Raw genomic sequence first — 22283 nt, 5'->3', positions numbered from 1 at the left:
TCTCTCGGTCACCTGCATCAGGAAGTCATTATCACTGCATTCCAGAAATTACCTAGGTTGTTTGTGCTCTGCTCTGTTGCCCTTCAAGATCCTTGTGAGAACCAGGCCCTGTAAATGTGAAACTTCTTCCAGTTGTCTGAAGAAGGCCTCATATACTTATCCCTGATAAGGGGGTCTATAGCAGGCATCTACTACAGCATCACCCATGTTGTTCTGTCTGCTAATCTTGACCTGTGAGCTCTCAACTGCCTCCTGACCTATCTTCACATAATCATAGAATCATTCAGATTGGGAAAGACCTTTGAGGTCATCGGGTCCAACCATCAACCCTACTCTACCAAGTACACCCCTAAACCATATCTCCAAGCACAACAGCTAAATGACCTTTAAACACATTAAGGGATGGTGACTCAACCACCACCCTGGGCAGCCCATTCCAATGCCTGACAACCCTTTCAGTGAAAAAAATTTTCCTAGTATCTAGCCTAAACCTACCCTGGTGCAGTTTCAGTCTGTTCCTTAAAGGAATGGGGCAACTCCCACTCCTTGCCTTTCTAGCCTGTCTTTCTTAAAGAGCTATATCCCCTTGTCATGGCACTTCAGTCTTGTGGGCTATCCTAGCATGTCTCCATGATCTCAGTGAGGTCATGAACCTGCAGTAATTGCACAGACTTCCATAATTCTTGTTCGTTCGCTATGCTGTATGCTTGGTGTATAGATGTTTCAGGGAGGCACCAAAGTGTGCTGATTGCCCAGAAAGGGCATGAGAGCTTTCTCTATAAGGTTCTTCTGCTGGCACTTCTTTCTTTCCATGCCTATGCTTCAAGTGATTGCACTTCTGGTTTTTTTTTTTTTGTTGTTGTGTTTTGGTTTTTTGGTGGTTTTTTTTTTTTGGTGATTGCTATGTTTCTTCTCTTCTGATCACCCCAGGTCCTTTTGCTTGCCTACCCCATCCACAGTTCACTCACAGTTTGCTTGTTGAGGGATGTCTCCAACAATTTTACCAAAAAGTCTATGAACATTTGTATATATCTACATGAAAATGAATAATAGTGGATCATCACAAATTCCAAACATACATGTAAGACTTAGAAAAGCTGTATTACCATTATGCAATAACTTGCACTTAAATGGTGCATTTAATATCGTGCTAATGGAATTGGACATCATGGCACAGGTATTTGATGTAATCTGTCTGAAGAGAATTGAGCAATATAAGGAATTAAGACATTGCAAAATGAGCAACTGCCCTCCAAATGCCAAATTAAATAGGACTTTTCTCTCTGTAGGTCACCATGTAATTTCTAACTTCCAGGAATTTTTGGTGAAATGAGATTGATCCTCTTCTGAGCAGGAGCACTCTGTGCCAAGGTTTTTCATTAAAGTAATACTGTCATGTACATTCAAGCCTTGATAATCCATTCATTACTAACTTTCTAGGCTAAAAATGGTTTTTTGGCCTTGTTTGTGAGTAATTTTCATTTGACTTTGATTCAGTATGAAGCATTCTATGGGAAATGTCTTTGTGTCTTTGTATTTAATATTTTATGGTGGATACCTTCAAATCTTTTTCTTTCCTTTTTTTCTTTTTGTTTGAAAGTATGTCAAATTTATTTATTTATTTATTCACTTAGTATTATTTTTATTTTTGTACAGAGTTCTTACCATGTTTCTGGACCTTTGCTATTATTTGTTTTCAGGAAGGTCTTTCCATCTCTGAGATTTTGTTATAAAATGAGGTGCTTCAACTCATGTCTTTGTTTTTGAATTGACATTCTCACTTAGCCTAGCTGGGTACACAGATTGGTCTCTTATAACTGTGTCTAAGCTCACGATGACTATGTATGCTGCATCTACTGTCAGAATCATAACATAATGTAAAATCTGGATAGAAGCTTTTAATCTGTTCTATTAAGTGTCACCTGTTTATAAGCTCTGCCTCTTCCTAGTGTAGAAGAGCTTATTGACTAGTCCAGATCTCTGGAACGATATCCTGAGCGGACTCTGCGTTGTTTTGAGTCTTGCAGTTCAGTCCACAACCACACAGAGAAGCGGACTGAGCTTCGACCATGCCCTGTGATGCCAAGCGCAGCTCCTGTAGCTTTGTTTTTCGTACGTGAAGCCTTTGGGCTTCCGCCTTTGTGGGTCTTCAACAAGCTGGTTTTACCTGTTTTTTGGTGGACGTTCGGTGAAGTAGGTGTTAATATGTGCATGTTCGAGACTGGATTTGGCAGCTGTGGATGCCCGCTTAGCATGGCGCCAGCGCCAGCGGCAAAGCTGGCCGGGCAGCAGCGGGGGAGCGGTGCCGCGCCCCGTTGGCCGCGGTGGCGGCGCAGCAGGACCATGGACAGGTCCGCAGGCGGCCGCGCCGCCGGCGGGTCCGGGCTGTGGCGCCGCGCGGCGGGCGGGTCGGTCCGACTTCGGCGCCTCGGGCTCTGTCTGCTCGGCGGGTTTCGTGGCAGGAGCAGGGCAGTGTCCTGCTCCTGAGCTGCAGTTTGGTAGGGTCTGACGACGTGACTTGCTCTTCTCTCAGGCCAGTGCTTGCACCTTTTCCCAGATACTAAGTTTATGCTTGCTTTTCTACGTGTTCGTCTCCTTTACAGATCCCAGGCTAAGGAAAAAAGAATAGTCCCTGCATCCAATTCTCTCCTTCCAGAGTCTGGAACCATGAACTATGATACATTGTTTTTTAAACGCATTGAGCGTGATGTCTGCTACTGAGATTAAAAAAAGTAATATCCTGACTGGCTTGCGTTTGTATCCACAATATGAATTTGTAGGTTTGGGAGTTGGGAGGTGTGTGTGTTCTGATTGGTTTTGTTTGTTTTTAAAGGCTTTAACAATTCATATTAGATTATGGCATTTTTGATAGTCAGGTCTTCAACATATCCTAGGAAATAGTGGGGTTTATTTTTTTTTTTTTCATCTTAGCACTATATATATGAAGTAATAAAGTCTTTGCATAATTGAAAAGTTGTCTTGTGTCTTTGTCATTACAGTGGCTTGTGTAATAAAAATAAATAAAGTTGAATTAAAAGCACAGCTAATACTGTCCCATTTTGTAACTTTGCATTTGTATTTTCTTGATAAACCAAATGGAGGTGGAATATTCTGAAAAAATGTTGAAAATATTTTCTGATTTTCTGCTTGCATACGATACAAATAAAAGAACATCTATGTAATTCAGTGCAACCTAGCAGAATTTGGTCAGGTTATCAATGTCATATGCTATCTTCATGTGGGAAGATTTTTGTAAGTTACCTTTAAAACAAGGCTCTTTAAAATCAACTCTCCAGTCGTGTTTGGTGAGGGCTGTAATTTTTTATGAGTATATTTTAGCCTTTGTTTCACTCAGTGTAGTCAATGTGTGTTTGCCGTTTGTTGAAACTACAGTTTAGCCTAAGTTGCAGTTATTGTTTAAATGTAAAGCAACCAGTAATACTTTTCACATTGCAATATTTTATATCAGATTGACATATTTTCTATTTAATATGTTTTGAAATGTGCATGCTCTTACATGTATTTGCTTTAATTTCAAAACATTCTTTTGGCTGATAGCAACTTAGAGTGAATATATTGAAGTAAACATCACAACATAGTCCTGTTTTTCGAGTGTAGATTACTCTAGAGAATATTTGTTACAATAGCACATATTTAATTCTCTAACCTAATGATTTTAACATTTCTAATTTAGTATTTTTATAATGAAAGTAGATAAACAATTTTTCATGAACTCAGTTCAGGGACACAGTTTCTGTTATTTGAAAGGCAAAGAAAAATGTTTTTAAAAAGCAGTCCTCACTTTAAAAAACGTATTTTGAGTAAGTCAAGATACAAGTTTGTGCAGCTGTTAAATGTGGAAGCACAAAGTGTAAAGATGCAATGAAATGCCATTGATCCATACTCTACACATGAACTCTAACGGCTCAACTGCGTCTAAGGGAAAGATAGTAAAAGTTCTAACAAGCATTTTGAATGGTAAAATTGAAAAGATTATTTGCATATTTCTGAAGAAGTTATCCAACTGTTGTTTGATGATGTGGAGAAAATAAAGAGCTGCTGGCTGAAAGCTTTGCAAAAGCAGAGTGGAGGCTGATTGGTCATAAATGGGATGTAAATAAAGTAGTGCACGTGGAAAGATAGATACTGGAAATGGTAGTAAATTTGGTCCTACTTTGATCTTTATGTTGTTTTTTGACTGAATTAATGCATTTGGAGAGTGTAGCCAACATTATATACTGTTAGGTTTTATTCTGATTGTGGCTGTTTCCCTGCTGATCTGGACAGTACCTTTTGACAGTAACCATAGAAGCTGACAAATGAGTTAGTTGTCTGTGGTAAACATAACTTAGTGTGAGCAAGGCTTTGCTCTTAGGAGGCCTAAAGATAAATTGTCATTAATCACTTCTTATAATTATTTGTGTGAATGTAACCTTTTTGTGTATTTTTTGAATGGTGTATTTTCCCAGCTTTGTATTTTGACTCTTAGTATGTGTTCAAATATTTTTTTTCTAATTTCAGTATGGTAAAGTGATAAAACTAGAAAATCCCAGACAGAGATCTGACAGTTGTAACTGAATCTCTTAGACTATAAGAGCAGATAAGAGTTTTCACAGTATGGCAGCTTTTATTTTCTTGAAAATTAACCTTTGAAAACCCAGGATAATGCCTGGTTGTCATATTTCTAGTCAGCTGTGATTGTGTACGTCTAAGAGTATTTTGTGACCTGAAGGTTTAAAAAAAAGAAGTGTGGGGGGAAAAAAGTACAGATAGGTGAAGTTTTCTGTCTGTCTATAGCTAACCCATCTAAAAGGAAAGCTTGCATTTGGAATTCTGTTGTATTGAAGGGTCTGGCTGTGTTTTGGGATTTAATTTCTTTAAAGGATTTTGTGTACTTTTCATGTACATGAAATACAAATGTCCCATTTACTACACGTAATGTATAACTCAAGTTTGGGTTTTTTTTTAATCTCATTTTTTGGTATGGTAAGATGAAGAAATGAAGAAAAGTGATACTTCTTGTGTATATTTGACAGAATAATATAACCACAATTTTTTTAGAAGACTGTAATTTTCAAGACAAGTGATGTATAGCCCGATCATTATTAAAGCTATCTCTTGTATAATGTGGCAGAAGAATTAGTCTTCTAAGAGCAACTAGCTGAGCAGAGATTTTTAGCTTTGGTAAGGCTTAATGATTTATTATTGGCCGTCATTTGTTGCAATGGTGGTTGACCTTCCTCTGTGGTTCCAGATATGCAGCTGTGGCATTTGTTGGAACATACCAGCTTTGTAAAGTTATCATAGTATCATAGAATACCAGGTTGGAAGGGACCCCAAGGATCATCTAGTCCAACCTTTCAAGGTAAAAATACAGTTTAAATGATATGGCCCAGCACCCTGTGAAGCTGAGTCTTTAAACTGTCCAATGTAGGGGAATCCACCACTTCCCTTGGGAGATTATTCCAATGTCTAATTGTCCTCATGGTGAAAAAGTTTCTTCTGGAGTTCAACCGGAATATCCCCAGGAGTACCTTGTATCCATTACCCCTTGTCTTTTCCATGTGACTCCTCTTAAAAAGGGAGTCTTCATCTTCTTGGTTCTCTATCTGATGGATGTATTTACATTAATATAGCATTTGTGTGTTCTGTTGAACTATCCTAGATCTGTGAAAATTTCTATCATTTGCTGTTTATACATATGACCAACAATGGGAATGTTTACCCTCCAAACTGCAAGGAAAAAAAAGGGGGTGAAAATAAATACAGATGCCAAAGTAAACAGCTGTTGGTACACTTAAAAGACAATTATAGTGAATCAATACACTGTCAGACTCCTCTCAACACCAAGTCCCATGGAGACCTAGACACTGCTGTTCTCAAGGCCACCAAAAAAATGTTTTCGTACCTGTGGTTTTTCTCTTGCTTGGTTTTATTCTGCCTTAGTTAAGTCAGCATGTGACAGAGTCCAAGAACCATAGTCAGCACAAGGGAAGTGGTGGGAGCAGACAAAGAGGTAAAGCGGGGAGCATCAGATCCCAGACTGAAGCTTGGTGTTTCTGGAGGTGTTCTGTTACTGTGGTTATCTTTATTTAATATGGAGCTAATATCTTGTTTCCCCATCTGTCTATAGTTTGATTTTGTTTTGCAGCCTAAAGTTTTTGATAGGGGTGTGCCACCTGTGTGACTTTTTTCAAAAGGATTTTCAAGTCACCTCTGTGGTTGTTTCTTAGAGATATACTACAAGTAGGGCTTAGAAGACTTGTTCATCTGATTCAGAAATATTCTCAGGCCTTTCTACACTCTAAATATTTGAAAGAAACATGGCATTTTAAGTTACTGATGATCTTTTCTGGAAAATAGTCTCCAATATGGAAATCTTTATCTTTAATCATTATTATCATTACATTATAATCTTTAATCATTCATAATTATCTTTACAGTTATTATTTTCATTATTTCCCTGCTTCTGAAGAGACACTTGTAATCATGCAGTGCACTTCAGCTTTGCTTAGCAGAATCTTGCACAACCTCCTTCAAGTAGTGCACAGTAACCAATACAATAGTTTGGATTTTTTTCTTTCATAATAAAGCCTTCAAAAAACTTATATAACCTGTGTAATCGTCACTCTTTCCTAACTTGGAATTAGGTTGTCTATGTGCTACTACTTCTCTATTATGTCCAGCACATCTGATGTCTATATAGGAAAGAAGAAAAAAATTATTTTATTTCTTGTATTGCAGGATGCTCACTGGATATTAACTACAAACATCACAGTTTTGGTAAAATGTTAAACTTTATAATCGTAATAATTCAAGCTTTCATATTTGTGGTCTGTATCCATTTAGTTGCTTGAATAGTTTCAGATTTTGAAGTGTTTTTCTAGAACCAAAACAGGGACTGCAGCAGTGCAACAGAATTAGATTAACTTTTGAAGACGAAAGAAGTTCAACAAACCCAGATTTCCTTCGAATTTTCTGTTTTTTAATGGCTGGGTCTCACTCTGCAAGAAATAAAGCTCTCCAGCTAGTAAATTCTTTTCTCTTGTGTCAAACTGCTCAATTCTGAAATCAGTAGCAACACATGTGATTCAATGAAATCAGTAAGACTATGTTCAGTAATTAATACTTCCAGTACGGGCTATACTGAAAATTCCTGCTTACTTCTAGATAAGGTAGTAAATTGAAAATGGTAGGAGAACAGGCAGTTGAAAAAGGCACAATATCATCCTGAGGAGGGAAGAAGAGGGAGTGTTTTAAAACTGTTGCTGTTTTTATGGCCTTTTCTTCCTAAATACATTTACATTTGAATCAGAATTTTAGTAAATGCAAAGCGATTATAATAAGAGGAGGTGAAGACCTTTACTCTACATTTAATATTTTGTAATCCTTCTTTAGAAGTCTTTGCGTATTAGTCTTGTGGAGTCACGGAGTATTTGTTACTCATCACTGGGATAAAGTGAACAGATTTTGCTCCAAAACCTGACATTAACGGATTACTCACAGTACATAATTCAGCATTGTACATGTCTTTGTGGGATTAGGGTTTAGATTTCCAAAACATTTAGAAGTCATAGAAGGGCTTTTGAAGCTTTCTGTTGCTTTTCTTACTCTGTGAGTTCCATGTAGTGTCTTTTATTGTGTCTTGAAAGTCATGTTTCTAGCTAATTTCTGACACTATACTTCTATAATAATGTTTGATAATGAAAGTTATGTCTGGCTGTTAATACGAACATACTTAGGTGCCAGGTAGTCTGAGGGTAATGGACTAGTCTTTTCTTTATACGAGTTGTAAGTACGTGTTTGGTTTTCTTAGAAATTACGGTACTAGGCTGAATTTTGAAATAAAGTATCCTATCAGTGGTGAAAAAAAGATGCTACTTAGTTTTATCTCATTGCTTAAGTTTCATAAAGTACAGAATCTAGGTCTGAGGAACTAAGTCAAATGTACTTTTTATTCTTTTTGTTTTTCAGAGGCCCAGAAGACACAATAAATGATTGTAAAATCCTTTTTATAGAGGAAATGTACAAGATTGAAAAGCCAGGAGCCTATCCATTGACATTTGGGGATGGAGATTTCAAAAGTATGCTTTTTTAAAATTATATGAATGGAAGTACAAATTGAATGATATTTCTTTAAAAAAAAAATAGAAGGGTCAGCATGCAGAGGTAATAATAATTGTTTTGTGTGTTCAGGAAAGGAATAACATAGAATCCTTTTTAGATTTCTGTTCTAAAAGAAGACTTTTAGAATCTTCTCACTTTTAGATGTGAGGTGTAAGGTGGCTCTATTACTTGACATATTCAGAAACTAGTAACATCTTAGTGGAATCAGTCATAAAGCAGGAAAAAACGGGAACAGCTGATTAATTCTAAATGAAGTGTGCAGAATTAATTTGTAGTCTCAGCTAAGTTCTTAAACAGATGTCCAGGTCACCAAAATCGCTGTTGCAATTGACGTGTCATTTAAGCTTCAAATAAATTAATACATACTATTAATAAATAAATAATAAAATATTACTAAACTATATAAATAAATGAAATCATTATGTCAGAATTTAAAAAAAAAAAAAAGGAACTTTCTGCCAAAGCTGCTTATACCATGAAAAAAAAAGGATAGTTAACGATTGGATTATTATTTGGCCCTGCATGACATTCCAAAAAAAATAACTATGGCGTACCTCCTCATCCTTTCCACAACCATGGGAACAGGTTAGTGACAGCTTATCTAAAAAGTAGTGTGACATTTTTTCCTGAGTATAAAATATATTAAAGTTAGGAGAGATAAGTGTTTGTAGTAGCAACACTGAGAGAGTGGACTGCAGCTCTGCTAAAAGGAACTAGATATTATTATTTATTAGACTCCTGACTCCAAGGCATTTTTTTCAGAACCTTTGTATGTAGCTCTTAGTGTACAAGAACCAGTCTGGTTACTGTTTATTTGCTGTTGTCTAAAAAAATCACTGTTTTTCAAAGGAGCAAATGCCATTTGCAGTGGTATTCTTAAAAGTAAAAATGTGAATTTCTGTAAATGAACTTCTTACAATTAGTTTTTCATTATTTGGGATTTACATTCCTCAGGCTACTCAAAAAAAATTAGCCATCCATTCCTTTTATTTTTTCTTGATCATATTAAACAGTTTCTTAATAATAATCACAGTATCTTAAAACATGTTTTTATTTTTAAAAATTATAGTATGAGAAATTTAAAAACCTGCCCATACTGCTTTCCATTTACATGCCTACTTGTTTGCAAGTCTAAATTTTTATGGAGCTTTTTAAAGGGCATATAAAATTATTTCAGTTCATTTAGTATAATAATTCACTGTGTAGTGAATTATTTTTTTAAATTATGTGTGTGGTGAGGAAATGAGTGATTACTATATTGCTGACTATAGCAAATGACCTACAGTGTCATCATTTGATCTGACATGAGTATTTATCATAGAAACATAGAATCATTTAAGTTGGAAAAGTCCCTTAAGATCATCGAGTCCAACTGTTGACCTAACTCTGCCAAGTCCACCACTAAATGCCTAAGCACCACATCTACAGGGCTTTTAAATACCTCCAGGGACGGTGACTCAACCACTTCCTTGGGCAGCCTGTTCCAGTGCTTGACAATCCTTTCGGTGAAGAAATTTTTCCTAATGTCTGGTCTAAACCTCCCCTGGTGCAACTTGAGGCCATTTCCTGTCATCCTATCACTTGTTACTTGGGAGAAGAGACCCACCCCCACCTCATTACAACCTTCTTTGAGGTAGTTGTAGAGAGCGATAAGGTCTCCCCTCAACCTCCTCTTCTCCAGGCTAAACAGCCCCAGTTCCCTCAGCTGCTCCTCCTAAGACCTGCTCTCCAGACCCCTCACCAGCTTCGTTGCCCTTCTCTGGACACGCTCCAGCACTTCAATGTCCTTCTTGTAGTGAGGGGCCCAAAACTGCACACAGTATTCGAGGTGCAACCTTGTCATTCTGTGCTTCCTACACTGAGTAGTGCCACCTTTATTGTCTCAAAGTCAAGCTCTTTATTTTCACTTATAGCTCTTTCCCTTCTATTTTCACAGCTGTTTCCTAATTTGTTACCTCTTTGCTTAAACTACTCACATGTTGCCATCTGTGTAGAGATTTTCATCTCTCTGTATGTTTTGTTTCATTCTGTTCCGCTTATATTAATTTCAGGATATTGTTTACAAACCTTCATAAATAAATGTGACACAGAAATATAATCTTTGAAAATGTAACCCTGAAAACATTGTTGATCTGACAGTTTAGCCTTATTTCTTGTTTTGTACTGCTCTTTTCCCTGAAGCCAGCTTTCTCACTGCACTGGCCTTTTCATTTCTGTTCATGTGTTTCTGATTTTCCGCTCAGCTGTCTTGCCTTTGTTCACTTATGCAAAGTGCACATCAGTTGAGCTGTATGCCATAAGCAGTATACCCTTTACCTCTGGACTATACTTATATCCCTATTCATACTTTGTATTTAAAATTTTAAAATATATATGCATATATCTATAAATGGACCTATAGGTACCTTAGCTTATATGCTATGAAAAGCTGCAGATTTTTATTACAATAATGGCAGATGAAACTAAAATAATTAATTTGCCTTAAATACTCTATGAGATTGTTGTAAGCACAATCACAAAATGCACTGACTGTATTTTCGTCTATATTAAAGTACCATCTGTGTCCTTTCCAAAAGATAGAATGCCTACTTTGGTAATCATCTTTGTCAGATAAACAATGTAGGCTACCTCTGCAGAAAAACTGTTACTCCTTGAGCATGGCCGTACATTAGTTAGGTTTTGTATGCATAAATTAGATAAAAATATATATGACATGTCCATATATGTTTAGCAGTTACAGTTAAAAACAAGGTAGTTATTTTCAAATTATTTAATGGAATTCTGGAGCCCATGAAAAGAGTAGGGCTAGGCCTATTAGAAAATTATATTAGAAAATTAGAAAACTATGAAGCAACATACTTGTAAATATGTTTCAAGTATGTATATGCAAAACAGAAATAAGACCTAGATATCAACATATATTGCTTCCATCAGAATCAATTTTGTGCTGTGAACGGAGATAGCTTTTCCTGCAAAAGAAGAAAATATGAAATGATGTGTGCAACTAAGCCTACAGTGTTGATTGGTAGGGGTGAACAGACCTGTCTTCATGTGACAATGAATAATGCAGATCTAATCAGTGCATTTCACTTACTACGTGGTTAAAGCAGAAATGTAAAAAATTAAAGTCATGTCATGAAAATGGCAGTTTGTAGTTTGTATATTGAAGAAAGTTGAAAACTCCAGGCATTGTTTAACTGAACAAAAATATGTAGACATTTTTGCTTTTTTCCTCTTTTTTTAAAAGAAATACTATTCCTAACCTTTGACATAAGAAACTGATTTTGTAACCGAAACCAGTAAATTACATAGGCCTAAACAACTTGTGGTGGTAGGAGATACAGAAAAGTACGCAGTTTCTTTTTGTGTGTTACTTATTGAATGAGATAGACTAGTGAGTTTCTTTAGGGAGTACTCAGTTATGACTCTCAAAATTTTTCAAAGCAGATACCAGTTGCCTGGATTTCTTCAGTCTGACTTGACTTAAATTGGTGTTGACAGCTTGGACAGACTGAGTTTTGCCTAGCTGTGCTGGAAAACCCAGAGATTTGTTCATCAACACTCTTAAAATGTTTCATTTCTCTTCAAATGAACACTGGGAGAGAAGTCTTAACCTAGAAGATTACTTCCATTTGGATAGTATGCAGCTAAGTCTTCGAGGCTAGACTTTGGTAGAAGCAGTACACTGTGAGATTTTTGCTATCTTTTTAGGTGTATCTGACCTTTGGGTTTGAGGCTTTGTAAAATGACCACTGCTGGTAGCCTTACACATTTGCTCATGTTTTCCAGTCAGTACATCTCACTACACATTCTATCTGTAGGTGATAATTTCCCCTCTTCAGTGATTCTTCTTTTATATTCAGCTTTTATGTTTTTTCTCTTAAAAAAAATCAAGCTTCAGTGTTCTAGCACTTCTTATCATAGAATGGTTTGAGTTGGAAGGGACTTTTAAAGATTGTCTAGTCCAACTCCCCTGTCGTGGGCAGGGGCATCTATTGCTAAATCAGGTTGCTCAAAGCCCCGTCCAGCCTGGGGACGGGGAACTTTTCCAGGGAGGGGACATACACGGTTTCTCTGGGCAACCTGTTGCAGTGTCTCACCACCCTCATCATAAAAAAATTCTTCCTTGTTTCCAATCTAAATCTATCCTCCTTCAATTTAAAACTATTGCTCCTTGTCCTGTCACTACAAGCCCTGGTAAAAAGTCTTTCTGTCTTTCTTATAAGCCCCCTTTAAGTATTGAAAGGCCACTAGAAGGTCTCCCCGGAGCCTTCTCTTTTCCAGGCTGAAAAAGCCCAACTCTCTCAGCCTGTGCTTATAGGAGAGGTGCTCCAGCCCCTGGTCATTTTCGTGGTCCTCCTCTGGACCTGCTCAAGCAGGTCCATGTCTTTCTTATGCTGGGGGCTCCAGAACTGGACACAGTACTGCAGGTAGGGTCTCACCAGAGCGGAGTAGAGGGGGAAGATCACTTCCCTCGACCTGCTAGCCATGGTTCTTGTTATGCAGCCTAGGATATAATTTGCTTTCTGAGCTGCAAGTGCACATTGCTGGCTCATACTGTTTATTTGTCCACCAGTATCCTCAAGTCCTTCTCCGCAGGGCTGTTCTCAATCCATTCATCCCCCAGCCTGTACTGATATTGGGGATTGTCCTGTGCAGGACCTTGCATTTGGCCATGTTGAACTTCATGAGATTCATATGGGCCCACTTTTCAAGCCTGTCATGGTCTCTCTGGATGACAACCCTTCGCACTGTAGTATCAACTGCACCACTCAGCTTTGTCATCCACAGACTTATTGAGGGTGCACTCAATCCCAATCTCTGTGTTATTGATGAAGGTGTTAAATAGTATTGGTCCTATTATAGACCTTTGAGGGACAATGCTCATTACTGGTTTTCACTTGGACATTAAGACATTCCATGCAACCATCCACTCTTTGAATGTGGCCATCCAGCCAAGTCCTTATTGATCTAATAGTTCATCCATCAAACCTGTATCTCTCCAGTTTAGCAGCAAGAACTTTGTGGAGGACTTACAGAAGTCCAGGTAGGTGACATCGGTAGTTCTTCCCTTGTCCACTGATGGAGTCACTCCACTGTTAGTGAAGGCCACTTGATTAGTCAGGCATCATTTTCCCTTAGTGAAGCCGTGTTGGCTATCTCCAGTCACCTCCCTGCCTTCCATATGTGTCAACATCACTTCCAGATGTCTCTGTTCTATGGTCTAATTGGGCACTGAGGTGAGGCTGACTGGTTGGTAATTCCCAGGGTCTTCCTTTTTACCCTTTTTAAAAAAGGGTGTAATATTCCTTTCCCTCCAGGTACTGGGGACTTTCCCTGACTGCCATGACTTTTCAGATATGATGGAGAGTGGCTTAGCAACTGTATCAGCCAATTCCCTCAGGACTCTGGGATGCATCTCGTTGGGTCCCATGGACTTAGGTATGTTCAGGTTCCTCAGATGGTCTTGAACCTGATCTTCTCTTACAGTGGGAGGGACTTCATTCCCCCAGTCCCTGCCTTCAAGTTCAGGGACCTGAGAAATGTGGGAAGAGTAATTACCAGTGAAAACTGCATAAAAAAATTTGCTGCATACCTCAGCCTTCTCCATGTCAGTTGTCACTTGTTTTCCTATCTCATTTATGGGGGCAGAGAGAGGGATGGAGGAGCAGGTACATTTTCAATATTCCTTTTCTTGACCAACATACTTGTAGAATCATAGAATCACAGAATGGTTTGGGTTGGAAGGAACCTTAAAGATCATCTAGTTGCAACCCCCCTGCCATGGCAGGGACACCTCCCACCAGACCAGGTTGCTCAAGGCTCCATCCAACCTGGCCTTGAACACTGCCAGGGAGGGGGCATCCACAGCTTCCTTAGGCAACCTGTTCCAGTGCCTCACCACCCTCAGGGTGAAGAACTTCTTCCGTGGATCTAGGCTAAACCTGCCCTCTCCCAGCTTCCAACCATTACCGCTCATACTATCACTGCAGGCCCTTGTAAAAAGTCCCTCCCCAGCCTTCTTGTAGGTCCCCTCCAGGTACTGGAAGGCCACTGTAAGGTCTCCCCAGAGCCTTCTCTTTTCCAGGCTGAACAAGCCCAACTCTCTCAGCCTGTCCTCATAGGAAAGGTGTTCCAACCCTCTGAGCATCTTGGTAGCCCTCCTCTGGACTCGCTCCAACAGCTCCATGTCTTTCTTGTGTTGGGCGCTCCAGAGCTGGACGCAGTATTCCAGGTGGGGTCTCATGAGGGCAGAGTAGAGGGGCAAAGTCACCTCACTTAACGTGCTGGCCACACTTTTCTTGATTCAGCACAGGGTACGGTTGGGTTTTTGGGCTGCAGGTGCACACTGTTGGCTCAAGCTCATCCTGTCATCCACCAGCACACCCAAGTCCTTCTCCCCAGGGCTGCTCTCAATCCACGCATCACCAGGCCTGTATCTGTGCTTCGTTTGCCCTGACCCAGGTGCAGGACCTTGCACGTGGTCTTGTTAAACTTCATGAGGGTTGCACAGGCCCACCTCTCCAGCCTGTCCAGGTCCCTCTGGATGGCTTCCCTTCCCTCCAGTGTGTCGACCTCACCACACAGCTTGGTGTTGTCAGCAAACTTGCTGAGGGTGCACTCGATGCCACTGTCCATGTTGCTGACAAAGATGTTAAGTAGCACTGGTCCCAGTACTGATCCCTGAGGTACACTTCTTGTCACTGGTCTCCACTCAGACATCGAGCCATTGATTGCAACCCTTTGAGTGCAACCTTCCAGCCAATTCTTATTATTCTTTGCATCCCCTGCCAAATTCAGCTCCAACTGTGCCTTAGCTTTCCCAGTCCCATCCCTACACATCAAGGAGCGTCGCTATATTCTTCCCAGGATATGTGTCCCTGGTTCTACTGACCGTGCATTTCCTTCTTACGCTTCAGTTTGACCAGGAGGTCCTTACCCAGCAATGCTGGTCTCCTGCACTCCTTCCCTTATTGCTCACACATGGGATTTGAGAACTCTTGTGCTGTTAAGCAAAGTGTCCTTAAAGAACTGCCAGCTGTGTTCTGCTCCTTTATCCCCGAGGACTGTTTCCCTGGGAGTCCAATCCTGTAGTTCCTTAAACAACTGAAAGTTCACTCTTCTAAAATTCAAGGTCTTGGCTTTACTCTTCGCCTGGGCCATATCCTTCAGGATTGTGAATTCCACCAGGGCATGACCACTGTAGCTGACCTTGCAAGATAGCTGCCAGCAATCTTGACCTCTGTAATTAGTCCATCTGTGTTGGTAGGCAACAAGTCCAGTAATGCTTCTCTGATTGGGCTGTCTATCACCTGGATTAAGAAATTATCCTTGATGCTTTCCAAGAGTCTTCTGGACTGCTTACAGCTTGCTCTGCTGGTTTTCCAGCAGATGTCAGGGTGACTGAAGTCATGCAGCTGGATCAATGGGTGTGAGCGTGATGTTTTCTGCAGTTAAGTAAGAACACGTCATCATCAGGGTCCTCTTGATTCGTAATAAACACCAACCATGAGGTTTCCTTTGTTGGCTTGGCCTGTAATTTTCACCCACAAGCTATTGACCTCAATGCTGTTTTCTGTTCAATCAGTCCGTAGAAGGCAAATCACCCACCTGTCCTGCCTTGTGTGTTGCTTCTGAACAGTTTATAGCCATCAATTGCAGCGCTCCAGTCATGTGATTTGTCCCACCAAGTGAGAGCGATTAGATCATAGCTTTCCAGCTGCGTGGTGGCTTCCAGTTCCTCCTGTTTGTTACCCATGCTACATGCATTGGTGTAGAGACATTTCAGCTGGGCTATCAACCGTGTCACCTTTTTAGAAGAAAAAGGCATGGTTCCTTTGAGGTATTTCACAAGTGTTTCCCTCTTGGTTCCTAATACATCATGGCCCCTGACTCTTCTTTGTTACTCAAAACTCCGTCCCTTTCTCTTTGTAAGTCTTGTTGCTTCCACCTTTGAAGGTAAAAGTATTCTTCAAGGCCCTGCAGAAAGACTGCAGGTATACCACAAAACTTGGCATTCCAGTCCCCCTTTCTTAGAAGACTTTCAGTCTGGAGTTTCTCTCCACGGAGAAATAGAGAGATTTTTACACTGATATTTTATTGATGTGGATCAAATTTTCTGTAAAGTCTATTTAGTGGGGAGGGGAAATTTTTCCTCAGCAGGAAGGGTCTGGGATTTCTGCAAACCTGCCGCTTCCATGGCATTCCTAGATACTTTTGCACAGAACATATAAATGAATTCTTTTTTCTTTTAATGTTGGAATTCTTTGGGCTGTGATCAAGTTCTGTTCTGAAGTCTTCTCTCATTTCTCTGGACCTTCTACTTGTTTCAAACATTTCTCCTCAAAGTGTTAATTCTGCTACTAGTGTTCAGTGTTTCTTCCATCTCCTCTTTCATATCTAATTTAGCCTATTAAATGCTTTTCTTTTGTATAAAAGCATCTTTTCCCTGATTGAGGAACTAAGGCAAATGGTTTTGTTTTGTAGTTGGGTTCATGGGTTTAAATTTCCAAGTGAGCTGAAACAGAAAGTTAGTGGTTTTTTGTGTGTAAACTGAATTGCTGCTGTGAAACAACTGGTGATTTGATGTTGGTTTTGTCTCAGACTACTATTTCTATCCAACCATAGATTTAATTTAAGAGCGAGAGAGCTGTTACAAGTTGTAGTTTCATCTTCATTTGAATGTTACCAGTTACCTAATTGGAATTTCTTCATGGCTGTATTGAAGAAGACTCCAACTAGAGATTGTGCAAGGCTCTATCTGCAGGGAGAGTGTGCAGGTGGGATGTTGGGAACAGGAAGGGAGAAAATAAGAGAAGCTGCTGATTAGTCATCTTCTTTACTGCTTGTTTATACAGCAGAAGAAATCCCATTAGCCTAGATAGTCAAATACTGTAAGAAAAAAGCATTTTCAAGAGGTTAGTGTTCATGTGCAGAAATAATTTTTTCCTGTGGAATCAATAATGCACTTTTGTAAGATACATGGCATTTGACTGTTTCTTTTTTTTTGACAGGAAAAAGTGGCCCTGAATGCAAGCACTGTAGGGCTGATCCAGATAAGGAGTGCCGGTTTTGTTCGTGTTACTTGTGTGGTGGAAAACAGGATGCTCATATGCAACTGCTGTGTGATGAATGTAATATGGCTTATCATATATACTGCCTGAACCCTCCCTTAAGCAAGATACCAGAAGATGAGGACTGGTAAATATACAAGGATGATTTACTTATCTATATTGCCATTCTATATATGGTACCTTTTTGTTATTTGCCGCTTGTGAGAGACAAAACTGAAGAATTTTTTTAATTCTGCTGCTTTTCACCCATCTGCTTAATATAAGCCTTATGTTTTCTGTCAAGGTAATTCTCTTAAATCCTTCACAAAGGATTAGCAGTAAGCTTTAATGACCATTATGGAGTTTCAAAACCGGTATGTTCATTTTGCTCATTGCGATCTTTGTAATTTTCTGTGACATTATCTGATCTGTTTGTTTATCAACAGTGGTTGTTCCCCAGCCTTTTAGTTTTGTTCAAGCTTCACTGCTTGAACAATTCTCTTATGCTCACTATTCTCTTGCTCTTCATCCTCTGTCCCTGTTGCTGCTCCTATGCCCTTCCTGTGTCTTCTCATTGCCTCTACACCATTCATTTCTTCTGCTTTGGGAGGACCAACACCTTGTTACTCTTCATTTCTGCTGTCCTTGGTTCTACCAGCAGGAAAACCAAGCTAACTGACATTGTTAATCAAGATAATTGTATTTTGAAGTGAATCTGCATGGACCCATTAGCAGCCTGTTAAGTTACTTTGGGCTCTATACTAGTTTTTGTCTTTATTAACTATCTACAATTTAAATACACTGTTTGTATTTGTCACCTGCCTGTGGCTTACATGAGATGCTAATCCTTTTTAAATGAGTACTAGATAGAACTTTATTCTAATAAAGTTTTCCATTATATAGACATCAGTAAATGTCTAAGATGTCTATTGATACGTTTTATGGAATCTCTTTGGACCTTGTGATTAAATTTTATGTAAAAATCTATGTAACTGCTTCAGAAATTTTAACGTTCTCTGGAACAAAATAACTCAATCTCCTATACTGTAGTGGATGCCATAGTAGGTTTGTTTATTGGTCAGTGCCTAATGGTCTGTGACTTTGCTGGGGCATCGCATTTTTTAGTAACTCCTTCTGTGTTTATGCTAACGTGTGATTTAGTGATTGAGACTATTAACAATGGTGTTTCTTAGTGTGTACATTTGGCCACAGGGATACTGTTGTTGGAAGCTGGTCTTTTTCCTATGAAATTTCTGCACTGGGAAGAGTTGTATTCACTGATTTTGAAGGAACTGCTGGCTTGAAAGACTATCTAAAAAGTGTTTTCAGTACCTACTAGAAATATGTATGGGTTATTGGAATTAACAATAGCATTTATTTTAATATTGTCTATGTGCCTTCCACTTCCTGCATATGTGAAATGGTTACAGTGTTTATTCAGCAGTGTTTATTACACAGCATGTTAGTCTGAACTATCCTCAGTTTTCTACCGTCAAGGCAGACTGGTCTCCTGTGCATGACATCTTTTTGCTTCCTACTACTTGTCAACATCAGTGAGTTGATGTCACGTGTTGGAAACCATTCTCAACACACAAGTGGTTTATTACTGACTGCAGTCCATAAGCAGTATTCTTAACCTGCTTGCACCTGACCTTTTGAATATAGCAGCTGAGAAGTTCTTTTTTGACTTCCTTCGTTCAGAATATTCAATGAGACCATCTGTCTTGAAGTACGTATCTGTTCCATCCATCCATTCCCCAGTTGCCCCTTACTCTCAGAACAAGCTCTAATCCAGTGCTCCAGCAACAGTGAAGTCCATCTGTTTTCCAGTACCGGTCACAGGAAAGTTTCTGATAAAGAAAATATATATGCCTCAAGTCAATGATCCCCTCCCACAAAAACCTCAAATCCTTTGTTCTGCCCGATTTATTTTCTCTAGTTTCTTCTGCAACCTCAAATACACAGAAGGTTTGATAGGCACGTCAGGATACTGATACTGAAATCTCACCAGCTGTCAGTGTCTCTGGTTTAGTTAGTGTGCTAAGATTATCTTGGCTTGCTGGGTGCTTCAAATGATTTTTCAGATTAGATATTAGTGTTCTAGTCTTCACTGGCACCCATTCTTTTTAAAAAACTTGTGAAACATTCTCGTGAGTTATCCTACTTCTATTTCGATGGGCTACAAAGAGAGTTTGAAAAACAGAAACTTTTTCAAAGTGTAGCCATTACTGGATCTCCCTACCCTCTTCCAGTAAGAACACTATAGCTGCACTGCATAGGTGCTCAGGACTGTTTTCTTCCATACAGAAGATTCAGTGCTCCTTAGGCAACCACACAAGAATTAGATTAACAGTCAACAAGATCTTTGGAGTCCCCCAGATCATATGTTAAGTGCACTTCTAGACCCTTCTGCTTACATTTCTGGCCAAAAATTTATAGAATTCCACAAGTAGTAGAGGTTTAATTCATACAATTAAAATGTCTTGGAAAATGGCTGTCAAGATTTTTAACTTGTTTTTGTTTGCTGTGTAATGATAGGAGTCACGTAAGTAGATAGGTGCATCTGTAGATGAAGTCACTGAGTGGGAGAGGTACTGTTACGGAGCTGACTTGTAACAGTTAATTTTGGGATACTTGGTGATGCCAGCTCTATGCAGCCTTAGTGCTTGGTTTGAGAGTTTGGCAAACTCTTTGCAGGGGCTAAGCCTGCAGTTTGGGATAAGAAGGTAAGTTTCTCTTGCAGAGATTAAGCCACTGTATGTGTGAAACAGTATTTAATACTCCATACAAAACTAGTTTAAAAAATATTAAGGTAATATGGTTACCCTATCAAGAAGCAGGGAATGCATAGTTAATTCACCCTGTGAATTTGCATTATGTCATGTTCCATTTTTTAATTGGTTATTGTATACTCTTTTTTTTTTTTTAAACATCTGTAATGTAATTCAAAGTCTTAGTGTTAGACAATTTCAGTATCTTGTATTATTTTTAATTTCTTTTTATCTGCATAGCTTCATTGTGTTACTGTTTCAACGTCTTTACTGTCATAGTGAAATCTGTTCCTGTGGAAATGAATAATTTTATTCATATCCGTGTACAAAAGTTAATTAATAAACCTAAACCAGTAGTAGCAGTAGTACTAGTGGTAGTTATCTAAACTAGGTTAGCAATGTTAATGTGGATTAGGCTTTCTCCACTAGTAGCGTATAGGCCAAACCCAGACCCTGGGAGCCAGAAACATGGACAAGTGCCTTTACATTGACATTCCTGGAGTGGGATAAAAATGTTATTAGGAGCAGCAAAAGGACTGGTGTACTCCCTTTCTTTCTCTCCTGTGGTCACTGGGTACTAGTATCTCCTACTTTCCTACCAGGATGGCTTTGTGTTAGATGGAATGACTCTCACTGCTATATTCCAAAGGGCTTCAGTGTTGTGGAGTGAGTGAGTGAGTGTGTGCATGCGTGCATGTGTGCGTGTATGTGTGTGTGTATTTACACACATTACATGATACCTTGGCTCTATTTCACATTTGGCTGTCTGCAGTGAAATTTATTACACTAGAAGCAAAACATAAGGGAAGAGTGGGCAGGATGTAGAAACAAACCATGAGTACTGGTTAGCAGCGTACTCTAATCTCAGCTATCTTCTCCTTTACATGATCTAAATGAAAGAAGACAGAATGAAGAGAGAATACAGGGGACACGAAGACCTCTCACATATCATGTGAGAAAGAATAGTTAAATGTTTTGCCTCTAGGACTCTACCTTCAAAGATACTGAAATGCCCATTTTGAAAATTTGCCAGTGTTTGTTCATGTTTGATTCATTTTTTAAGGCATAGGCTTCAGCTGCTTAAGACTGTTATATGTTTTCTAGCTTGAAGTATTCAGTCTTATCTTGAAACAAATTGACACTATTTTGGCTACAAGAAATGTATTGCCATTATTATGCAGTAATTGAGAATTTACTGAAACCTTTTTTTAGGTATTGTCCTTCCTGCAAAAATGATTCTAATGAAGTTGTAAAGGCTGGAGAAAAGCTCAAACAGAGTAAAAAGAAAGCAAAGATGCCATCTGCCAGTACTGAAAGCCAGAGAGACTGGGGCAAGGTAGAGTGTATTTTAGAAATAGCTGTTACTCTGATTGTTCATGTGTGTGCTACATCTATAATTCTACTCATATAGGCACTACGCAAAATTCAGTACTGGGTTGCACAGACAATAAGCCAATGTTTAATCCTGCCCACTATCTACTGGCAGTTAAAGCAGTGGAAGAATTATTAAGGTTACTAGAGGTAAAAAAAAAAACCAAAACAAACCCTGATCTCTCCCCCAAACCCATAAACACGTATTACTTAATTAACATACCTTTTAACAATTGTTAACAAATTTTAAAGTGTGTGTTTGTTATAATGATTAGATTTCTTGATATCTGCACTGAATTTGCAAATAATCTTCAATATTATGATACTAATTAATTTTGCCTAATGTATTTTTAGGGCATGGCCTGTGTTGGTCGCACTAAGGAATGCACTATTGTTCCTTCAAATCATTATGGACCTATACCTGGTGTTCCTGTTGGGACAACCTGGAAATTTAGGGTTCAGGTACGTTATTTCAATATTACCTGTAGCTGAAGTAAGTAAGAATAATAATGAATAGGTTGAGCACTAAAATAAATTTAGATTGACAATTGCCGTTATCACTAGGACTAAATAAAGCAAATAAATTATGTTTCTAATATTGGAAGTTATGCCAATGGTAGTGATGGTTGATGTATACTGATTTTACAATACAACTTAGTAAGAAGTATGCTGTCATTGGGATAAACAAATTTCACATGTTAAATTTCTAAGTGGGATACGTAGTGACTAGAGTCAAGTATTTTCTGAAGAATACTTCACATGAACTGATTATTCCACTTAGGAGATGTAGACTGTAGATTTTGAAAACAATAGATGATACCACTATAAATTGAATCCCTGTTGGATTTTTTGGTCATATGTAACAGATGTCCAAATCTTCGTTTAAGCTGATGAACAGTGTAAATCAATATAACCCTGTATGGCTGCTGAAATTAGCTATCCACTCAGCCTTCGCTGTTTC

At 38.8% G+C, this 22283-nt stretch overlaps 1 protein-coding gene across 4 annotated transcripts in view; it reads left to right on the top strand.

Moving 5' to 3' along the window:
• Positions 1-22283, top strand: part of UHRF2 (ubiquitin like with PHD and ring finger domains 2) — an 83444-nt gene that overhangs the window by 44078 nt on the left and 17083 nt on the right. For all 4 annotated transcript variants that reach the window (XM_086479137.1, XM_086479136.1, XM_086479135.1 and 1 more), the window contains exons 5-8: positions 7975-8084; positions 17142-17328; positions 21164-21287; positions 21677-21784. In XM_086479137.1, the coding sequence (XP_086335263.1) occupies positions 7975-8084; positions 17142-17328; positions 21164-21287; positions 21677-21784 (529 nt within the window). The remainder of the gene's footprint in view (positions 1-7974; positions 8085-17141; positions 17329-21163; positions 21288-21676; positions 21785-22283) is intronic.

This window comes from Leptosomus discolor, chromosome Z (assembly GCF_034619465.1).
Source record: "Leptosomus discolor isolate bLepDis1 chromosome Z, bLepDis1.hap2, whole genome shotgun sequence".
Classification (NCBI taxonomy): Eukaryota; Metazoa; Chordata; class Aves; order Leptosomiformes; family Leptosomidae; genus Leptosomus; species Leptosomus discolor.
Note: the sequence above shows the minus strand (reverse complement) of the source record. Positions and strands in the feature narration are given on the sequence as shown.